A 21,476-nucleotide genomic window follows, 5' to 3' on the forward strand; every position below is an offset into this window, starting at 1 on the left:
ATAGTATGAAAACAGTGTATAAGTTTTTCATGCTAAGTATTATAAGCTTCTAAGCAAAAGTCGTATTGAAGTTGGGTCTGGACCTATTAATTCACCACTTCTCAGCACCACAGAATGTTAATAAATCTGATATCAAACAAGTTTGGGGAATACTGCACACCGTACCTGTTCTTGGAAACTCACAATGTAATTAGCATATTAATGGCACTGGGAAACCCCATAGAAAAGAAACTTGTTTGTTCGGCTGAGCATTTTCCAAGTTTGGGAAAACGGTGAAAGGCTTCCAGAGACAGTTCTGCTCCATAAATATTTTATTAAAGTTGAAGAAATTAGTCAGATTTTTTGGCTGTTATATGTACTTAAATTCTGAACTAAGACATTTTAACGAGCATGGGGACAACGTGGGCAGCAGATACTGATTTTTCACATGCTTCTCTTCACTCAGAGAAAACCTCTCCTACACATCCATAGGTTCTTTCCTATGAAATGTCCTACAGCTGGTCAGAAATCACCCAGCAGGAGTGTCAATATAAAGTGTATATATTTTTGAAGTTAAGTCAGACATGGTATCTTCCTATATATTGTCATAAAAAATAAGATTACTTATCTGTATATTTCGTGTGCCACATCAGGTTCTAAGAAGGGTCTGAAGTGATGAAAACTCATTTGAACACTCTACCCACTTCACTGTTATACTTCATAAGCTACTGACAACACAGAATTTCATATAAAACAGTGTATCTAGGCTACTGAATTATCACCACAAAATAAATTTTAAACTGAAGAGAAAGTACGTAAAATTATAATTGAATTGTTTAAAATAAATTTCACTTAAATGTGAATACATTTATGTCCTTATGTAATGGAGTCAGCATACCCGTCTTCATTTTTTCCCATTTTATTTGGCTTTGATAGGCGTACCTTCCTGTTCCTTCATAGGTATTTTGACTAGCCCATGTTGATTTTTCATTGGCATGAAGTTTTGCAAGATCACTTCGGAGCCTTTCGTTCTCATATTCCAGTTTGTTAATAGATGTATGCCTTGACTGTTCCCTGTTAGTGAAGTCCATACTCTAGAGAATAAAATAAACCATTATTTAAAAAATTGTTACTTACAAGTGATACACATTTTCTGTGCATTTGGACACATGTGGGGAAAAAACCATCTCATTTGAGTCGAGTGATGTGGCTCTACTAGTGTGTACCTCCTAAATGCCCCTCCCACCCTCACCCTCTCACAACACAGACGCTGTGACAGCTGCCACTGAACACATCGCAATGAAAGTGACACCTCCACTACTGCCCATGCTCCAACCAGAACAGGCTTGCTGCATGCACCGTTCTCTGTATCTAGAACAACTTGGCTAGATTTATGAGTTTCTGTGTTTATAGGGTATGCCTTCTAGTGTTGATTAATAATGGAAACAGAATCAACGTAACTTTCAATTTTAAAAGATTTTTTTCTGATTAAAATAATACATGTCATTACAGAAAATTACATATTGCTTCCCCACTGTTGGGTGATGCAACAAATTATATATTAAATCTATATAGACTGGGGTCTGATTCTGGACTGTTCTATACCAACAATCTTAAGGTTGGGACTGTGCCAGTACCACACAGTTTTGAACAATGTAGCTTCATGATAAAGTTCTACTATCTGGTATGGGCAACCCAATTTTAATATCTTCATAAAGGAATAAGAAACATATTTAAATCACAAAATGAGAGGTACAGAGCAAGAATAAAGATTCCTGATGCTGTTTTAATTAAATGCTGTCAGAAGTTTCTGAGGGAGAGTCTAAACTTTCCCTCTCACAAAGTTTTAAAAAACAGAATATATTCTCACATGAAAACTCATGAAAATGCTTTAAATGATCCCACATTTATAGTGCTATGATCTGAATTTCCTGATTAAATAATAGTTCTCTGCTTTCAGAAGATAATATTTTAGCACAAAAAGTATAACATGAGTAAAATATCTTTTTAATGTTCCAAATTTCTAAGTTTAAATGCTCTTAAGACTATAGATGATTATGGCTTAGAGCTTTCATTTTGAAGTTTCTAAACTTAAGGCTTTGAGTGCCATTTCATATGGGTTGCTGGTCATAAGGTCATTCAAAAAATTTTGACTAATTGCACATTTAAAATTATTTGTATATTATCAATGGCTTGTAGCAATGTGTAATGAATGAAAATATGAAAAAAGAATATGTATATATATAACTGAATTACTCTGCTGCACCAGAAACTAACACAACATTGTAAATCAAATGTATTTCAATAAAAAATGGGAAAAATAAAATACTTCATGTACTATTATATTAGTATCAATATTTATAAATAAGTATAGAAATATATATGTATTAGGCATTCAAATGTTTACCTATGTTTTATTTTTTGTTTCAAAGGCCAAGTCTGTTTATTATAATTTCTATTTACTGCCTAATGTATTATAGCAGTTTATAAATCTTTGGAAAGGTCTTACTTTTGAATGAAAAAAAAAAAAAAAAAAAAAAAGCTCCAAGAGGGCAAACTTCCTCAACACGATACAGAAAGGGTTATATATGTATACGTCTATTGACTAAGGCGACCTCTGGGAAAGAAGGGCCATTGAAGGTATTTCGCTGCTTATTGGGTTCTTGTGTTTATGTCTCAACTTTGCTCATTTGAGATAACACTAGTGCACATAAAAAAGTAGTTTATAGTCTGCTTTAAAAGAGAAAGGATTATTCATTCTAAAAGTAGAGAATTGTGACAAATATAAAGGAGGCAAAATCTGTCCCTCATAAGGACAATATTCATATGAGCAGATCTGTTTGAAAAAGATCTTGGAAAAGGTTCAAAATTTTATTCCTAAAAAGACATCTACTAGTCAAAATACATAATTCTTGATGGTCTGCTGCTCTGTTATAATTTTATTCAAAATTTTTCCATAAAATTAGACTTCATCTGTGACTCTGTGGTCTAGTGTTGGTTTAAAGTAATTAAGAATGATAGTAATAATTTTTTAAAAAACCCACAATTTTCTAAATGTACCATAATTAAATAAGTGGTGTGAGATTGACCTCAGAATTACACAGGTAATGCATTTACACTATTTGTATTAAAAGCATTTTCCATTTCCCTTGATAACATTTCTGGGGCTCTCTAATGTCATGTTTTTCTTAAATACTTTTCTAGCGATTTCAGAAATGTATCTTCCATTAGACGGTTATCCCGTGACAACAGGCACTGATGGAACTTTACTTCTGTATCGCTGATAGGTTATTTTACAGGCTCATCATCTCAATTTCTTGTTTCCCTCCCCAAATTTTAGGGTTTTGTAGTTTTTTAAAAAATTTAAAAATTAAAAAAAATTATTATTATGATTTATTTGTGGGGGGGAGGTAATTAGGTTTACTTTTTTTTTTCTTGACAGAGGTACTAGGGACTGAACCCAGGACCCCGTGCATGCTAAGCACATGCTCTACCACTGAGCTATACCCCCTCTTACTAGGGTTTCATAGTTTTAATCCTTTGTGTTTCTTGAAATGGCAAAACTTCCTGGTGCCTGTTTACTTGGACACACTGGCTTAAGGCCATATGAGTTACTAAACTGCCTGTATTTTGCATGTGCACTTTTTCTCTTAAATTCATGTATATTCTATAGTAATAGGCTAACAAAGTATTTCTACAGAAGGACTGGTTTTGATCATGTTTTAAGATTAATATATTAATTTTTAGTATGCAAATGGATGTTTCAGATGCTTATGAGGGTACTAATTTTTATGCCGTTATTTTATTTAGCAAACTTTATGGACAGAGAAAGGCAAATTAGTCTTAAAAGTTACCATAACTTCTGAGTTCTGATTAAATCTAATTTTATGATGCCTCCCTTAAATGAAAGAGAATTTAACAAATATAGGTCTAAGTAAATATGGAATCAAAAAAACTATCGTGATAAACTTAATTCATTGTTAGTTACCCAGCGGCAGAATAAGATAAACCCCTCACTTTTCTCCATATAGTCAAGATTTTGCACAAATCCAAGGAAAACATCTTTTTCAAAGCAAAAAACATCTTGCTAGTTCTGTTCCTACTCTAAGTATCTCACTGAGACCCCAGGAGAACTTACATACCAGGTGCTTGGTCCCATCACTAAATTCTCCAGAGGAGAATGGGAGTTGCCACAGCTCCAGGTATGCAATGGGTAAGGACTGAGTGCAGGGCTGCTGTTCCTGTTCCTGGGTGGGTGTCATTTTTCAACCTTTCTGCCTTTAGTGTAAATATTCAGGGAGTATCACAGTTAATTAAGCAGAAAAATTCTCAAAGCTCTGATATTCAGAAATGACCTACCTTTATATCAGTAAGTCCACTTGTCTAGAAAGGAAAAAGTAATTGTTATTTTAATATTATACAAACACTATATATTTTAGAAGATCTAAAAATAATGATGTAAATATTATGTTTCTTATTGCCTGAGGTAAAATTTCAGCACAAATTACTTAATTCTATGCTTACTTATTCACTCCAAATATTTCAGGGAGAATTAACTAATTATGGAATTTAAACATGTAACAGGTAGGAGTTTCCTTCATGAAATCTTTAAGCTAGTAGGTGCTAAATAAGTGACATAATAGATCATAAAAGCTTAAAAAGCCAGGACTCATATTGGACTCTTTATTTATTATTCAGTGGACACTTGAGATTGTTCTCTTTGGGCAATGGCTTGACTATTTCAATTACCAAACTCAATTCCAATTCTTCACATATAAAAAATGGAGAGCAATTATAAAGTCAACTTTACGTATGAGGGGAGTGTGGCCAAGATGGCATAGTAGGAAGATCCTGAACTTGCCTTGTCCCAGGGGCACATCAAAATTACAACTACTTATAGAGCAAATATCTGTGAGAACAACCTGAAGACTAGCAGAGAAGCTTTTCCATGACTAAATATATAAAGAAGGAACCACAATGAGACAGGGAGAAAGGATGGAGACATGGCATAGTCAAGGACCCACATCCCTGGATCAGCAACTCTCAAAGTGCAGAAATGTCACAATTGCAGAGGTCCTCTCCAAGGATCAAGGGATTTGAGCCCTACATCAGGCTCCTGAGCCCACACACAGGGCACTTCAAGAGCACATAGCTCTGGTGAATGGAGGGGAATGTGCTGCTGGGCCCCACAGGACATCTTCTACATAAGGCCACTTCTCCAAAATCAGGAATCATAACCAACCTACCTAGTATGAAGATATAGAAACAGAAAAGTAGGCAAAATGAGATGGGAGAGGTATATGTTCCCTATGAAGAAGCTAGGTGAAGTGGCAATAAGCAATCTATCAAATAAAGAGTTCAAGGTAATGATCAAAAAGATGCTCAATGAACTCAGCAGAAGAATGGATGAACACAGTAAGAAGTTTCACAGAGTTAGAAAATACAAAGAAGAACCAAACAGAGCTGAAGAATACAATAAATGAAGTAAAAAATACACCAGAAGGAATCAAAAGTAGATTAGATGATAGAGAAGAACAGATCAGTGAAGACAGAGTAGGGGAAATCACCCAAGCTGAACAGAAAAAAGAAAAAACAATTTTTAAAAATGAAGACAGGTTAAGAGACATCTGGGACAACATCAAGGATACTAACATTCACATTACAGGGGTCCCAGAAGGAGAAGGGAGAAGGAAAGGAGCAGGAGACTTACTGGAGGAAACAACAGCTGAAAACTCCCCTAACCTGGGGAAGAAAACAGACATCCAGGTCCAGGAAGCACAGACAGTCCTAAACAAAATGAACCCAAAGAGATCCACATAAAGACACATTATAATTAAAATGGAAAAAATTAATGATCAAGACATAATCTTAAAAGCAGTAGGAGAAAGCAACTAATTACATACAAGGGAACTCCACAATACTGTCAGCTGATTTTTCAGCAGAAGCTCTGCAGTTCAGCAGGGAATTGCATGATATATTTGAAGTGATGAAAGGGAAAAACCTACAACCAAGAATACTCTACCAGCAAAGCTATCACTCAGATTTGAAGGAGAGAGAAAGTGTTTTACAGATTAGCAAAAGCTAAAGAAGTTCAGCACCACTAAGCCAGCTTTACAGAAAATGTTACAGGGATTTCTCTAACTGGAAAGAAAAGGCCACAACTAGAAATAAGAAAATTAGGAAAGGAAAAATTTCATTGGTAAAGGAAAACATACTGTAAAGGTAGTAGATCAACCACTTATAAAGCTAGTAGAAAGGTTAAAAGACAAAAGTAGTAAAATCAACTACATCCATAATAAATAGCTAAGGAATACACGAAACAAAGAGATATAAGACTTCAAAAATATTAAACATGAGGGGAGAGTAAAAATGTAGAGTTGTCAAAATGCATTTGAACTTAAAAGATCATCATAAATACAGTCATCAAATCACAAGGAAAAAAGCAAAAGAACAAAGAGAACAATGAACAAAATGGCAACAAGTACATGCTTATTAATAATTACTTTAAATACAAATGCCTAAACACTCCACTCAAAAGACACAGAGTGGCTGAATGGATAAAAAACAAGACCCATGTATATGCTGCCTCCAACAGACACACTTAAGATCTAAAGATACACACAGACTGAAAGGAGATGGAAAAATGTATTCTTTACAAATGAAAAAAGGTATTCTATGCAAATGGAAATAAAAAGAAAGATGAGTTAGCAATACTTATGTCAGACAAAAAAAAAAAGACTTTAAAACAAAAACTGTAACAGAGACAAAAGACATTACATAATTATAAAGGGATCAATTCAAGAAGAAGACACAACAATTGTAAACCTAACATAGCCCAGAAAATAATCCACACTTACATGGTCAATTAATCTATGACAAAGGCAGCAAGAACATACAAGAGGAAAAAGACAGCCTCTTCAATAAATGGTGTTGGGGAAACTGGAAAGCTACATACCAAAGAATCAAATTGGACTATTCTCTCACATCATGCACAAAAAAACCCACAAAATGGACTAAAGACTTACATGTAAGACCTGAAATGAAAGAACTAGAAGAAAACATAGATAGTATGCTCACGACATCAGTCTCAGTAATATTTTTTTGGATCTGTCTCTTTAGGTAAGGGAAACAAAAGCAAAGATAAACAAGTGTCTTACATCAAACTAAAAAGCTTTGGCACAGGGAAGGAAACTATCAACAAAACAAAAAGGCAGCTTAACAAATAGAGGATATTTGCAAATGATACACCTGATAAAGGTTAATATCCAAAATATATAAATAACTCACACAACTCAACATCAAAAAAACAACTGATTAAAAAATGGATACAGGATGTGAACAGGTATTTTTCCAGTGAAGACATACAGATAGCCAAAAGACATGAAAAGATGCCTAACATCACTAATCATCAGGGAAATGCAAATCAAAGCCACAGTGTGACCATCTCATACTGTTAGAAAGGCTATCATAAAAAAGACAACAAATAACAAGTGTTGGTGAGGATGTGGAGAAAAGGAATGCTCGTGCACTACTGGTAGGAATATAAATTGGAACAGCCACTATGGAAAAAACTATGGAGGTTCCTTAAAAAATTAAAAACAGAACTGTCATATGATCCAGCAATTTTACATCTGGGTATTTACCTAAATGAAACAAAAATACTGACTCAAAAAGATATATGTACCCCAATATTCAGTGAAGCATTATTTTCAATAGCCAAGATATGGAAGCAACCTAAGTGTCCACCAACAGAAAATGAATAAAGAAGATGTGTATATATACAATGGAATATTACTCAGCCATCATAAAAAATGAAATCTTATTATTTGGGACAACATGGATGGACCTAGAGGCTATTATGCTAAGTGAAATAAGTCAGATGGAGAAGGACAAATACTATATAATCTCACTTATATATGGAATCTAAAAAACAAAACAAGCAAATAAAACAAAAACAGACACAAGGACACAGAGGAAAAACTGATGGTTGCCAGAGGGGAGGTCATGAGGATGGTTGGGTGAAATAAGTGAAGGAGATTAAGAGGCACAAACATCCAGGCATAAAATAAATCAGCTATGGGATGCAATATACAGCATACGGAATATGGTCAATAATGCTGAAGTAACTTTATATGGGACAGATGGTTACTAGACTATTGTGGTGATCACTTCATAATATATGCATCACTAATCACCAGGGAAATGCAAATCAAAACCACAATGTGACCATCTCATACTGTTAGAAAGGCTATCATAAAAAAGACAACAAATAACAAGTTCATTTCATAATATACGCAAATGTTAAATCACTATGAAGTGCACCTGAAACTAACATAATATTTTATGTCAAGCATATTTCAATTTAAAAAATTTCCTATATGAAATACAATCTTACATAAAATATATGATTAAATTTTTAATAAGCATCACATGGAAAGCTACATCAATGGCATTCTATTTTATGACAGCCCCACTAATCAATCTTTAGACAAATATATATTATATATGTATATATAAGTGCTAAGTGCTGCAGACATAATCAAAAATCAAAAAGTGACCTTGCTTTTATGGAAAACACAATAAAACTGAGCAGACTAACATGTATGAAAAAATCGTGAATAATACAGATACGATATAATTATGCGTTAAGTTATGTTGCACCAAGTAGGAACTCAGATGTTTTTTGAATCAACGAATGTCAACTGTTGGGACTGAGGTCATGCAGGAAGTGAGATGAGACAAGGCTTTGGTGATCGTTTAATGATATTAGTGATGGTTTCCATGATAACTTATTCAAACCTTTTAGACTACAGGTGAGTCCTGTAAGTCCTCAAGTATTCATTGAGCCCTACCCTATACCAAACCTTACATGAAGAAAAGTATAAAGTACAGTCCACTTCTTCCTTCAAGAAGTCCACGACTTCTTGACAAATCATATGAGACAAATCATACCTATACTAAATAATTAAAAAATGAAAGAAGACAATTCAAATACTGTTTGTTATAATTAACAGTGCTGTTGGAGAAGGGACATGGGTAATGGGAAATGAATTCATGGAGGAGATAAAATTTAATCTAGTCCCTTAAGGGACTGATAGGATTTAGTAAAGAAAGGGTATGTCTTTACTTTGGTAAAGGAAAAGCACTCAGGTGGAGGACATATAATGGATTGATTCATTCATTTATTCACTCACTCATTTGTTCATTCACTCATCTGAAAAATGGGTGAATTTTTCAGTGCCTCCTATATTCAGCACTATACTAAGTACTGAGGTACAGCGGTAAACTAGGACACAACTGCCCTCAATGAGCCGACTGGTAAGGGGATGGCTAGTTGACAAGAAACAGGTAATTTTAATATTGTGGTATGATAGACGTTAAGTAAAAGATGCTATGGTAGCTTCAAGGAGGGATACTTAACAGAGGAAAATCAAGGAAAATTTTGTATAACATGAAATTTATGCTGAGCGACTTAAAAAATTAATAGGGCATGACCATGTGAAGTAGGGAAAGGGGAGTTTTAGGTAGAAGGAAAAGTATGTGCAAAGGCCTAGAAGCAAGAGAGCATGAGAAATGAGCATCACATGTGCAGATGAGACCAAGACTGGTCTAGCTACAATGGGGGCTTTGTGTGGGTCACTACAGAGAACCAAGGGGGTGAGCCAGATGAAGGAAGCCACGGAATGTGAAGAGTTCTGATTTCCTATGGGAAACTGAGCACGTGTTCTTGAATGGTAGAATGGCACAAGGAAAGGTTACATAAGAAAAGCACATCTGGTGTGCCAGATTTAAAAAGAAAGAGAGCTAAACCACACAAGCTTAGAAATAAGAAAAGAAACACAAATGCAAAATACAGATGAGATGCAAAGGACTTCAGGATCTTACTATCTTCGGTAACAAGGAAACATATTGGAATGGGTAAAGATTTCCTAGAAAAATAAAAATTACCAAAAACAACCTAAGAAGAAGTGAAATTTTTATGTGCCAAGTACCCTAAAAGAGAATGGAAAGGTAATTGAAGATCTACTTCACTGAAACTTCAATATTCAGATGGTTTCACAGCTAAGTTCCTTCTAACCTTTAAAGAACTGTAATTCCAATATTACTTAAATTATTCTAGACAACTCATATAAATATGAAAAGCTCCCAATTTATGTTATAAAGCCAGCATAGAAAAAAGAATTATATACAAATCTCATTTATACACACAAACCTTAATTTCTAAATAAAATGTTATCCAATAGAATCCAGTAATACATAAAAACTGTTAAGAGTATGACTGTCACATGCTGAAGTCCTAACCATTATCAATACCTCAGCATATGACCTTATTTGGAAATAAGACCTTTATAGAGGCAGTCAAGTGAAAATGAGGTCATTAGGGTGGACCCTACTCCGGTATGACCAGTATTCAATCGAAAGGGAGAATCTGGACACCGAGACACACACGTGAAGGGAAGATGATACGAAGAAACAGAAAGAAGATGGCCAGACGGCCATGTGAAGACAGAGCCCTGGACGGATGCATCTTCATTCCAGGACTGCCAAAGATTGTTGGCAAATCACTAGAAGCTATGAAGAGGCAAAGATGAATCCTCCCCAACAGGTTTCAGAAAGAGCATGGCCCTGCTGACACCTTGATTTTGGACTTGGAGCTTCCAGAACCTATATGACAGTAAGTTTCTGTTGTTGTAAGCCACCCAGTTTGTGGCACTTTGTTATGAAAGCCCTAGAAAATGAATACAATGACCAAGAAGGTTTATTCCAGGAGTTCAAACGTGGATCAATATCAGGATCATAGTCTATTACACATCAACTAACTAACAGACAAAAACTACATGATGTCATAGATGCTAAAAAGGCATTTGACAAAACCAGCAGCAAATTTTAAAAGCTCTAAGTGGATTAGGAATAGAAACATATAATAAAGACCATAAATCAAGAACAAATATTATCCTAAACAGTAAAACTCTAAAACAATTTCATCTAAAGTCAGAAATTAGACAGATTTGTCAGCAATCATGATTATTATTTAATATTCTCTTGGACTGTTTTAGCAAATGCAATATGACAAAAATTACTGATATGAATAGTAGAAGAGATAAAACTATTTTTGTTGATAAAATTGTATATCTCAAAAAACTTTAGAAATTTTAGTAAAATTACTACTAGAATTAAAAGATAATTTGGCTTTTTTCCTATATTAGCAATAAATTCTTTTTTTAAATTAATTTATTTGGGAGGCATTAGGTTTCTTCCTTTCTTTATTTTTAGAGGAGGTACTGGGGATTGAACCCAGGACCTTGCGCATGCTAAGCATATGCTCTACCACTGAGTTTCCACCCCTCCCATCAGTAAATTCTTAGATATGGAAAAAGTAAAACATTACGCTTAACCATAGTGACAAGAATTATACAATGCCTGAGAATAAATTTAAAAAGAAAGGCACAGAACTTATACAAAGAAAATTGTAAGGCCTTATCTAACAGCACAAAATAAGGGATGAAGAAATGGAAAGCCATAGTGTATACTTGGATGGAAAAATTTACTATCACAAAAATGCCAGTTCTTTTAAAGATAATATATAAATTTAATTCAGTTCCAAATAGAATCCAAGAGGAAATTATCAGGAAAAACTGGATTAACTGAGCTTAAAATTTATATAAAAATTTAAATTCGATTTCTGTTTTATATCACATACAAAATTATAATTCAAATGGGGTTAAATATTAAATGAAAAATATAAAGATCTTTGAAGAAACTCTAAGAAACTATATATATTGTCTAGAAGTTGGAAAAACTACGTTACTCAAGGAAGGAACTTCACAAGCTATAAACAAAATGACCTGTATGTTTGACATAGAAGTTCAAAACTTTTTGTATGGCAAAATGATATCATAAATAAAATTAGAAACAACAAATTTAGAAAAATGCTGTTAAAAATTGACAAGAAAAGGACAGCCCAAAGAAAATGAACTTGAGCTTTTTTTTTTTTATAACTAATTCATAGTACATTGTCAATAAGTATGCAAAAATATGCTCACTGTAGTCAGGGAAATGCAAATTAAAGTACTGCTGAGAAATCACTTTACACCCATCAGACTTAACAAAAATTTAAAAGAGCAATAACATCTATTGGCAGTAAGGATGAAAGAAGAAGGTACTCTTATACAAAAATGATAGACATGATTTAACAACAAATATTTTAAAATTAAAACATACATATACTTCGAATCAGCAATTCCATTCTTAGGAAGCTGTTCCAAGATGTATGCATAAGGATGTTCTTCATAGTATTGCTTATTTGTACAAAAACCTAGAGACAGAGCTGTTAATTATGAATGAGTTATGGTTGACCCTTGAACAACATGAGTTTGGATCGTGCAGGTCCACTTACACATGGATTTTTTTCACTAAATTTGTATTACAGTATTGCAGGATCTGCAGTTGGTTGAATCCTTGAATATAGAGGAGTGCCAATTGTGAAGTTATGCACATGTACACCAGAGACAGACACACTGTAATTAACTTCAGTAAAAATATAAATAAAAAATAAAGTTATGCACAGATTTTTGACTGTGCAGGGTCAATTCCCCTAACCCCCATGTTGTTCAGGGTGAACGTAATTCTGAAAAATAGCTGAATAACTTTTGATATGTTCGCATCGTGGGGATATTATTAAGCAATTACACAGAAGCACATAAGACCTGTATCAGTTGACTTTTAAGGATTTTCAAAGGATATTTTGAGTGAACAAAAATAAGGCACAGAGAAGTATGTAAAATGTAATCCAGTTTTAGAAAAAGTTAAAACCCCTAACCCATATTTAAAACTACAAGATGATACATATTAAATAGTTACCATGTGTTATCTGGTGGGTGGGTTATGAGGTGGCTAGAGAAACTGAAGAAAGGAGAAGAGGAGAAGCAAGGAAAAAAGAAAGACTTCACTAAAGTCACTAGTATATAAGTTATGATTCAATTCACTAAAATTTATATATATTTTACATAAGTATATATATTTATTTTTTCTAAGAAGTTAAGAAAAAAGAGTTTCTATACTGACTTGTAGAGAAGTCCATGCTATAGTCAAAAAACAGTTTAGAATAATGCATATATTACACATGTATTTCTGTAAAAGAACACTCAACTCATCACTTCTATATGTGTGCACGAGCAAAGAAAAAGTTACAGAATGCGACACACGAGTTGGTCAGCACTGAATAGCTCTGGGATCCAAACTTGGATTGGAGATAGGAGAGGGGATAATTAGCTTCTTTTTTACACATCTTTATGGGTTCTATGTCTTGAAAAAAAATGAAAACAAATAAATGAACAAAGCCAAATGTCTACAGGAGCCAGAGTGAAGCAGGCTTAGTTGGGGCTGTCATGAAGCAGAATACATACCTAAAAACATTCAGACTGAAATTTTAAAAAATAACACAAAAACCATTTTGTGAGAGAAAAAAGACACAGAAGAGGGCAGGATCCAATTTACTTTTTTGTGTGCCCAGTGTTTAGAAATACAAGTCCTAGTTGTCACACAGATTTTACGTAACAGATTGGGAAACCACATATACTCTACTTTTTATCCATCTATACTCCAATCACAGGATCCATAACAAGGCCCAAAGAAGGCAGAATGCTTCCAGAATGCTTCTGCTCTTTGATGCTAGAATAGGGGCTATCAGGAGAACACATGCGTACTATCACAGAAATGCAGCATCATCATAGGCAGAACACCCTTTGACATAAATCCTATGTTTTGGGGATATTGTTTCCTAAAGAAAAGTAAAAAAAAAAAAAAAAAACAAATGGGACCTAACTAAACTTAAAAGCTTTTGCACAGCAAAGCAAATCACTGGCAAAATGTAGAGAAAACCTACTAATGGGAGAAAATATTTGCAAATAATATGACCAATAAGGGGTTAATAACCAAAATATATAAACACCTCATACAGTCAACATCAAAATTCAGACAGCCCAATTAAAAACTAGGTGGAAGAATTAAATAGACATCTTTTCAGGGAGGACATTCACATGAAGAGATGCTCAACATTGTTAATCATCAGAGATAAGCAAATTAAAACCACAACGAGATACCACCTCACACCTGTCAGAATGCTATCATCAAAATGAACACAAATAACAAATGTTGACGAGGATGTGAAGAAAAGGGAACTCTCGTACACTGTTGGTGGAAATGTAAATTGGTGCAGCCACTGTGGAAATAGTATGGTGGGTCCTCAAAAAACTAAAAATAGAACTACCAAATGACCCAGCACTTCCACTCCTGGGTATATATCTGAAAAAAACAAAAACACTCATATGAAAGGATACATGCACCCCAATGTTCATAGCAGTATTATTTACAATTGCCAAGATAGAGAAGCAACCTAAGCGTCCATCAACAGATAAATGGATAAAGAAGGCATGGTGTGTATATACAATGGAATATTACTCAGCCATAAAAAAGAATAAAATGTTGACATTTGCAACAACACAGATGGACTTGGAAGGCATTTTGCTAAGTAAAATAAGTCAGACAGAGAAAGACAACTACTGTATGATATCACTTATATGTGGAGTCTAAAAAATACAACAAATTAGTGAATATAACAAAAAAGAAACAGATTCACAGATATAGAGAGAACAAATTAACAGTTACCACTGGAGAGAGGGGATGGGGATGGGCAAGACAGGGGTAGAGGATTAAGAGGTACAAACTACTATGTGTAAAATAAACTATGAGGATACATTATAGCACAGGGAATATCACTAATATTTTATAATAACTATAAAGAGTATAACCTTTAAAATTGTGGATTACTATCTTGTATATCTGTAAGTTATATAAAACTGTACATCAACTATACTTCAATTAAAAAACATGAAAAAAATATATAAAAATACTGACAAAAAAGCAATACAGTGTCCTGGCCTAAGGAAAGTCCATGGAGAACACCTAATCCTACTCCTCACTTCACAGCTGAGGAACGTGAGGCCAGGTTAAGCTAATGCCATTCGGATCTCCACCCCCCCCCATACCCTGAATGGCAGAAAATTATTTTATTTCAGAATTTTCACTCAGGGCAAATAAATGGTAAACAAGTAACAGTGGTATTTCATTAGTTCAATAAATAAAAGTTCTCCTATTTGCATGTAAAAAGCAACCCTTAACTGTTACATTAAACTACCGAAATGAAAGGCACAGAACTTAAGTTGCCTTATGTAAAAATGTAAAGACGCTGCTTAAAGCCACAAGGTCAATTCTCAATCATTCATTGATTCATCCTTCTTATTCAACATTCACTGAACACTTTTTATACCCCTGACGCTGGGAGGTACTGGTGATACAAACATTTAATAAGGCATGGCCCTTGTCCACCATCCCGTGAGGAAGTGATAAGCTATGAAACAAGTCAGACCAAAATACAAAACAAGTGTAGTCAGAACCATTCATTCTGACTAGAGTTTCAGGGGTGACTCCAGCAAAGGGAAGGTTGACGTGTGGGTCATGGATGTAGGATTTCAGAGGCAAGAGCAAGAGCAAAAGCATGGAAGTAGAGTGTTTAAGGAAATAATCAGAATTGAGCCCAATCCAAGAAAAGTACAAGGGAGAAAAACCAGAAATTCAAATGTTCTAGCCTGAGGATGAAAGTAAATTCCATCCAAGTGTAAGATAATTTGCCAGCCCAAACCCCGCATGCCTGGCACATAGGAAGCGTTCAGTAAATAATGTCTGGGTAAATCCTGACCAACTATGTAACCTCTCTGATCGATTTACTGAATGATTTCAGCATATTACCATGTACTGTCCAGGGTCTAAATCTCCCATCATTCCTTTCAGGTGTGTGTTTTCACTTCTGACAGCTTTATATCTCATATCTGAGAACTAAAAGGAGATTTGTAGTTAAAATTCAATGTAAAAGTCATAATAAAAGTTCACAATTCTATTAAGATTAATTTTATTTTGTTAATATAAATATTTTGAGCGTGGCCAAGGGAAACGCTTCACGTCTTAGGCAGGATCACCGTAAATCAGGTGTTTTCATTCAGTGCTCCGACCTTTGGGAGGCCCCATTCTACCTTTTCCGACTGGTGCTAAATTAAAAAGATAATTACAATAATGATTCACCACTTTTTTTCCTTTTCCATTCCAAAATTCCATTTCTCACTTCTATTTTTCTACCATATGCAAATTATCACCAGAAAAACCACAATTTCAAAAACATGCTTAAATAACACTGTCCATTACATTTCTTCATTACCTGATTAATTTTTACAACATGCAAATAAGATTTTCATGTTCAACTTTGTTCTTTCTGATATTTCTGCCGAATTTCCTTCTTTTTTGGGGACTACTTTGTTTTGTCTCTTATTTTTTCCCCAATTTCTTCTACTTGGCAGTACTTAGACATAGTATCTCTGCTTTTTTACCCTTTTATTTACCTAGGGCTCATTTCTACACAAAACACTTCCCTTAAAAAGATTTACTTTGTAAATTACAAAATATATCCTCCTTGATGAAACCTAAAAATATAGAAGAATATAAAGGTGAAAATAAAAGTCATTCATAATCCAACTACACCGATCACTGTTGACACCAGTAAAATATCATTTCCTTTACAGGTGCAACCAATGCTATTGTCCCATCTATGCTGTTTTCCTGTATATTATACCAGTTCCTCACAGTTTAAGGCTTATAACTGGGCAAAGGTAGAATCTTTTCTTGCTTTTATAATACACAGGATTTAAATAGCCCTGTTATTTGTGAAGTAATCCTCATCTGCCTAGAACATTACTGAATGATGCTTGCAAAACCTCTGTATTTAGGGTAAAAAAGCAGAGAAACCTTACAGTTTCAATAGCAGGCCACTAATTTGATGATGAGTAAGGGATGGAGGGAATTTCAAAATAAATAGAAAGGGGGGGGGGAGGGAGGAAAGACTTAGAAGTTACTTGCAGCATTTTAACAGTATGATGTTATAATTGCTGTTTTTCTCCGTGAACCATGCTATGCATTGAGTGAATGTTTAGTAAATATGAACTAATCTTCATGTTTCAATACCCATTTTTTAAAACCCTAAAATAAAGACATGAAATGGGCATGGAAAGTGTCCAAGACAACTTGAATAGAAGCTTTTTTTGAGACAAAAATGTTAATGGCAGAGAACGAGGGAAAACAAATACAGGAAGAAATCTCTGACTAGCGCGTACTGGGAGAGGGTGATCAGAACATGGGTCACTAGGAAATGGCAGCATAGATTGAATGAAATTATCTTGTGCTGCCACTTATCCCCGGTTCTCGTTTGATGACACTTTGCATTATCTCACCAAGGCTTCATGTGACTCCACAAAGCACTTCCATGATGTTCATCTCGGAAACAATACAGGAAAATACAATGCTTCCGTGAGGCAACAATGACAGCTACTCTCTGCACAGAGCAGGAGAGTGGCCTGGACAGACCCTGTCCTGCCACTTGCATACCTGTTGTTTCGCTAACATTTTCTCTTTTATTTCTAACTCCAATTTCAACTGTCTTTCCAGAAGGGCAGCTTTCTTCATGATAGTTGCTATAGTGATCTCCTTCTGATGAAGCTCCTCTGTTAGGTCGGAGATTTCACTCCTCATTCTTTCCTGCTCAGAGCTATGGTACTCTTCGTCCTGATAGAGCTGGCTTCTCATCTGCAGCAGGTAGAGTCCAGAAAAGAGTAACACACCCTTTATAAAGCTGCTGCAAGGTCTTACTGGCCATGTTCAGTCCTCCTATCCTATCTTGAAACTTTGGCCCCACGTTACCCTCCTTTTCTGATCAATGCTAAATTAAAAAGTTACTCCCAATGATTCATTTACCTTTTCCCTCCCAATTTTAAAATTTCTTTTTCACTTCTGTTCTCTATTGTATGTACATCATTACCAACTACTGATACTACTTTGATGACTACTTTGACAGGAAGGTAGGGAAAGTATTATCAAGCTTCCCCCAGATTCACTGAGGCATAACTGTTATACAAAAAACTGCATATAGTTAACGGACACAATTTGGTGAGTTTGGACATACACTTGTGTTGCTATCATCACAATCAGGATAATAATCATATCCATTACCTCCAAACGTGTGTGTCCCTTTATTGTTTTAATTTTGTGTGCGTGTGCATGCATGCTAAGAACATTTAACACAAGCTCACCTTCTTAACACACTTTCATGTGCACAAAACCTGTGAACCACAGCAGTGTGCTGTGAGCAGCAGATTGTGGGACTTACTCATCTCGTTATAACTTACTTCATACTCATCAAATCACCACTCCAGATCTGGTGCAGTGGTAGAGTTCTGGACCCACAACCCAGAGGCTGATGGACCAGTTTTTAGGGAGAAAAAATTGGCTTAGAGAGGATGAGTGACTTGCTCAAAGTCATAAAGTTATTCGCTGGCAGAGCTAGGACTAGAACTTAGGACTTTCAGCTTTACATTCAGTGATTTTTGGACTAAATTATGCTCTACTATTTGTGACTAAATACCATGTTTTACAGAATCATGTTATAACAAATTTCAAACTGAATGTGTCCATGAAAATGTATCATCTACTTTCCTTAAGCCTGTAGAGTCTCATATTCTTAACTTTAGCTGAACCTTTCACAGTAGAAACCTCTGCATCACCTTGGACTCCTCCCCGCCATCATCCTCCCTAATCAAGTCAGGGAGCAAATTCTGTCCTCTCTACTTCAACCTCTCTTAAATCTCACTTCTGCTCTCCATTCCTGTTACTACTGTCTCACTTCAGCCTCATACCATCTTTATAGAAGTCATTCATGTCTCTAATTCTTGAGGTTCAGAGATAAAGTATACAGTCACCAATCTAAAAAAAAAAAAAATCATAGTCCATTGTGGGAAACAGAAAAAAAAGTTACAACACAGTGCAGCAATGGATGTCAGCGGTAGCACATAGTAGAGTGGTGCTTATTCCACCCTGGGATGTCAGGTTAGGATTCCCAGAAGAAGGGACATCAGATGAATATTGAAGGATGAATGGAAGCCAGATGGAAGCCAGTGGCAGAGGTGGGCTCCCAGGCAAAGGATGCACTGAAGGCTCAGGGTGAAAGAGGGAAGGCACCCTCAGCGAACTAAAGGGAGTTTGGAGTGGCTGGGACTTATGTGTTGTGAGAAATAAGGCTAGAGAGTTAAGTTGGGGCCATCCACAAAGAGATTTATATTAACTTACCTCAGGGAACGTTAAAATTGTTTTTTTTTAATTTCATCTTTAAACATTTCAGGACATAACTCTAAAAGAATAAGGGTGCACGCTCCCTTTTTTTCTATCATAACCAGAATACTATTATAATGTCTTAAAGTATTAACATTTCCTCAGTATTATAAAATACGCAGGCACTATCAAATTTAAAATTGTATCAGAAGTGTAATAAATGTTCTTTGAGCTTGTTTATTAGAACTCAAATCTAAACATCACCCACATACTGAGACTGGCTCCTATCTTTTCTGCTTTGCAGTTTAGAAAATTAAGGTATGTAACTCTTCACAGTCACATTTCTGGTAACAGGCTGTCTGATTCCAGGTCAGCGTCCACAAGCAGAGCCTTAGAAGGTGGTTCCACAGTGGAAAAAAGCCAGAGTAGGATGACCTAACATGGAAAGTACTCAGGTCAGGAAGGCAAAGGTGGACCATCCTCAGGCTTTATACCGTCAACCTGTCATCTATTCTTTTTATTTACATTGTTGGAATTTCAGAGTTGGATGTACCTTAGAAACCACATAGTCTAACTCATCATTTTAAAAAACTGGGGGGAAAAAAAAAGACTGGCAGAGAAAGGAACTGACTGGGTCTAAGTTACCCAGCTCCTAAGAGCAGAAGAGAAGACTAGGAGACCAGAGTACAAATACCCTCACTCTAGGACAAGATTACAAGTCTCCAATCTCCTCTCTCCATTTTTTTCCCTTACAGTTTATTTGGTGAACAATGGGTTTGTTTTATCATTTGTTCCAGCTTGGACTTGCTGACTTCATCCCTGTGGTATAGTGTAACATGTTCTCTTAAAATGGAACTTTTAAAATGTGAAAAAATGGGTATACTATTATGAAGGAGTAAACTGTTTTTTTATTATTTTCATAACATTTAGGTATTAAAACATGATATACTGCAAAACTTCTTTTTAAGTGAGATTAATTTACCCAGCTCTCAATTATTTTTGGCTTAATTAAAATGTCAATTTTATCACAAAATAAATGACTGAAAAACATTCTATATTGAAAAAAGAAGGAAAAAATACTTGCAAGATTCTTAGTATATGGCTCTTCTGGTTTTATTATAAGAGAATGAAAATGCCCTGTACAAACACTTGCTGGAAACCATAGCTATCTGTATACAATTCATTCATTACCTTTTCTGCACAGCAATGCATTATCTAGAGTCTCCTAGAGACTGTGAGGAGATGTATACCTTGTATTCTCTCCCTTCATGTCAGAACTGTGCAAAAATCAGTAGATTTCTTATATTACTAAATTTTATTACTCTACCTAAATCTATGAAGTTAAGAATGGTGTAAATATGCTTTAGGTGGCTTTAACCAACCTTTTATCATAATGTATTCACTGGGACGCCAATAAATAACAGGTTTTTAAAGTTATAGTTTTAAATATCAATAAAATCAGTTTCATGGGGTTATGTGAAAAATATAAGGGAAATGATCATTAATTCATAACACCTTTTCTACACTTACTAGTTGCCTGAATATCAATTCTTTGGGAGACAGATTTGTCTTTCACATCATTGTATTTCCTGCATAAAAGCAGTCCAGCAGAAGTCCTACTAGATGCTCGGCAAATGCCTGCTGAATTTACACAAACAACTGAATTTAAAACCCTATACAACCATGAGAGACCTCAGCCTTAATATTGATTAATTCATTCTCTAAATATTTATTTTCACTTATTGTGTGTCAGGCACTGTGCTGGGCCCTGGATGATAATTCAAAGCCATGTCCTTTTAATAATTGTTTAGATTACCTAGCATTGAATATTCTGTGTAACCCTTAAACCTTAAGACCAGAGAAGTGGGTAGTAGCCAAGATAAACTCATGGAAAGAAAGTCACTAGGGAATTTTACTAAAGGAAGAAGGGGAGATACTTTTTGTAGAAGCCGAGAATCATGCTGTCTTCAAGGGCAACGCCCAGGTCTGTTCATCCTTGTGTTCCCAGCTCCTGGCAGAGCACCTGGCGCATGTCAGCTGCTCAGTGACAAACGTGGGTAACCAACAGTAACAACAGCCAGCATCTACAAGGCGCTTCCTCTGAGGTAGGCAGGTCCTTTTCTAAGCTCTTTACTTGCATGATTTTATGGATTTTAACTTAAAGAAGAGTATTAACTCTGGAGACAGACTGCCTGGACACAAATCTGGCCTGTGACACTTACTAACTGTGCAATATTGGGGGAAATTACCTACTTTCTCTGTGCCTTAGTTTTCTCCAACATAAAAAGAAG

The 21,476-nt window shown here is 35.2% G+C and overlaps 1 protein-coding gene across 4 annotated transcripts in view; it reads right to left on the reverse strand.

Moving 5' to 3' along the window:
• The window catches only part of DEUP1 (deuterosome assembly protein 1), an 89,571-nt gene that overhangs the window by 24,934 nt on the left and 43,161 nt on the right, over nucleotides 1–21,476 (reverse strand). For 3 of the 4 annotated variants that reach the window (XM_032488339.1, XM_032488337.1, XM_032488340.1), the window contains 4 exons: nucleotides 17,470–17,667; nucleotides 15,787–15,873; nucleotides 4,339–4,362; nucleotides 922–1,073 (listed from right to left, as the gene is read on the reverse strand). In XM_032488339.1, the coding sequence (XP_032344230.1) occupies nucleotides 922–1,073; nucleotides 4,339–4,362; nucleotides 15,787–15,873; nucleotides 17,470–17,667 (461 nt within the window). The remainder of the gene's footprint in view (nucleotides 1–921; nucleotides 1,074–4,338; nucleotides 4,363–15,786; nucleotides 15,874–17,469; nucleotides 17,668–21,476) is intronic. The other variant, XM_032488338.1, reaches the window with a different exon arrangement.

Source organism: Camelus ferus, chromosome 10 (genome assembly GCF_009834535.1).
Source record: "Camelus ferus isolate YT-003-E chromosome 10, BCGSAC_Cfer_1.0, whole genome shotgun sequence".
In the NCBI taxonomy this organism is placed as follows: domain Eukaryota; kingdom Metazoa; phylum Chordata; class Mammalia; order Artiodactyla; family Camelidae; genus Camelus; species Camelus ferus.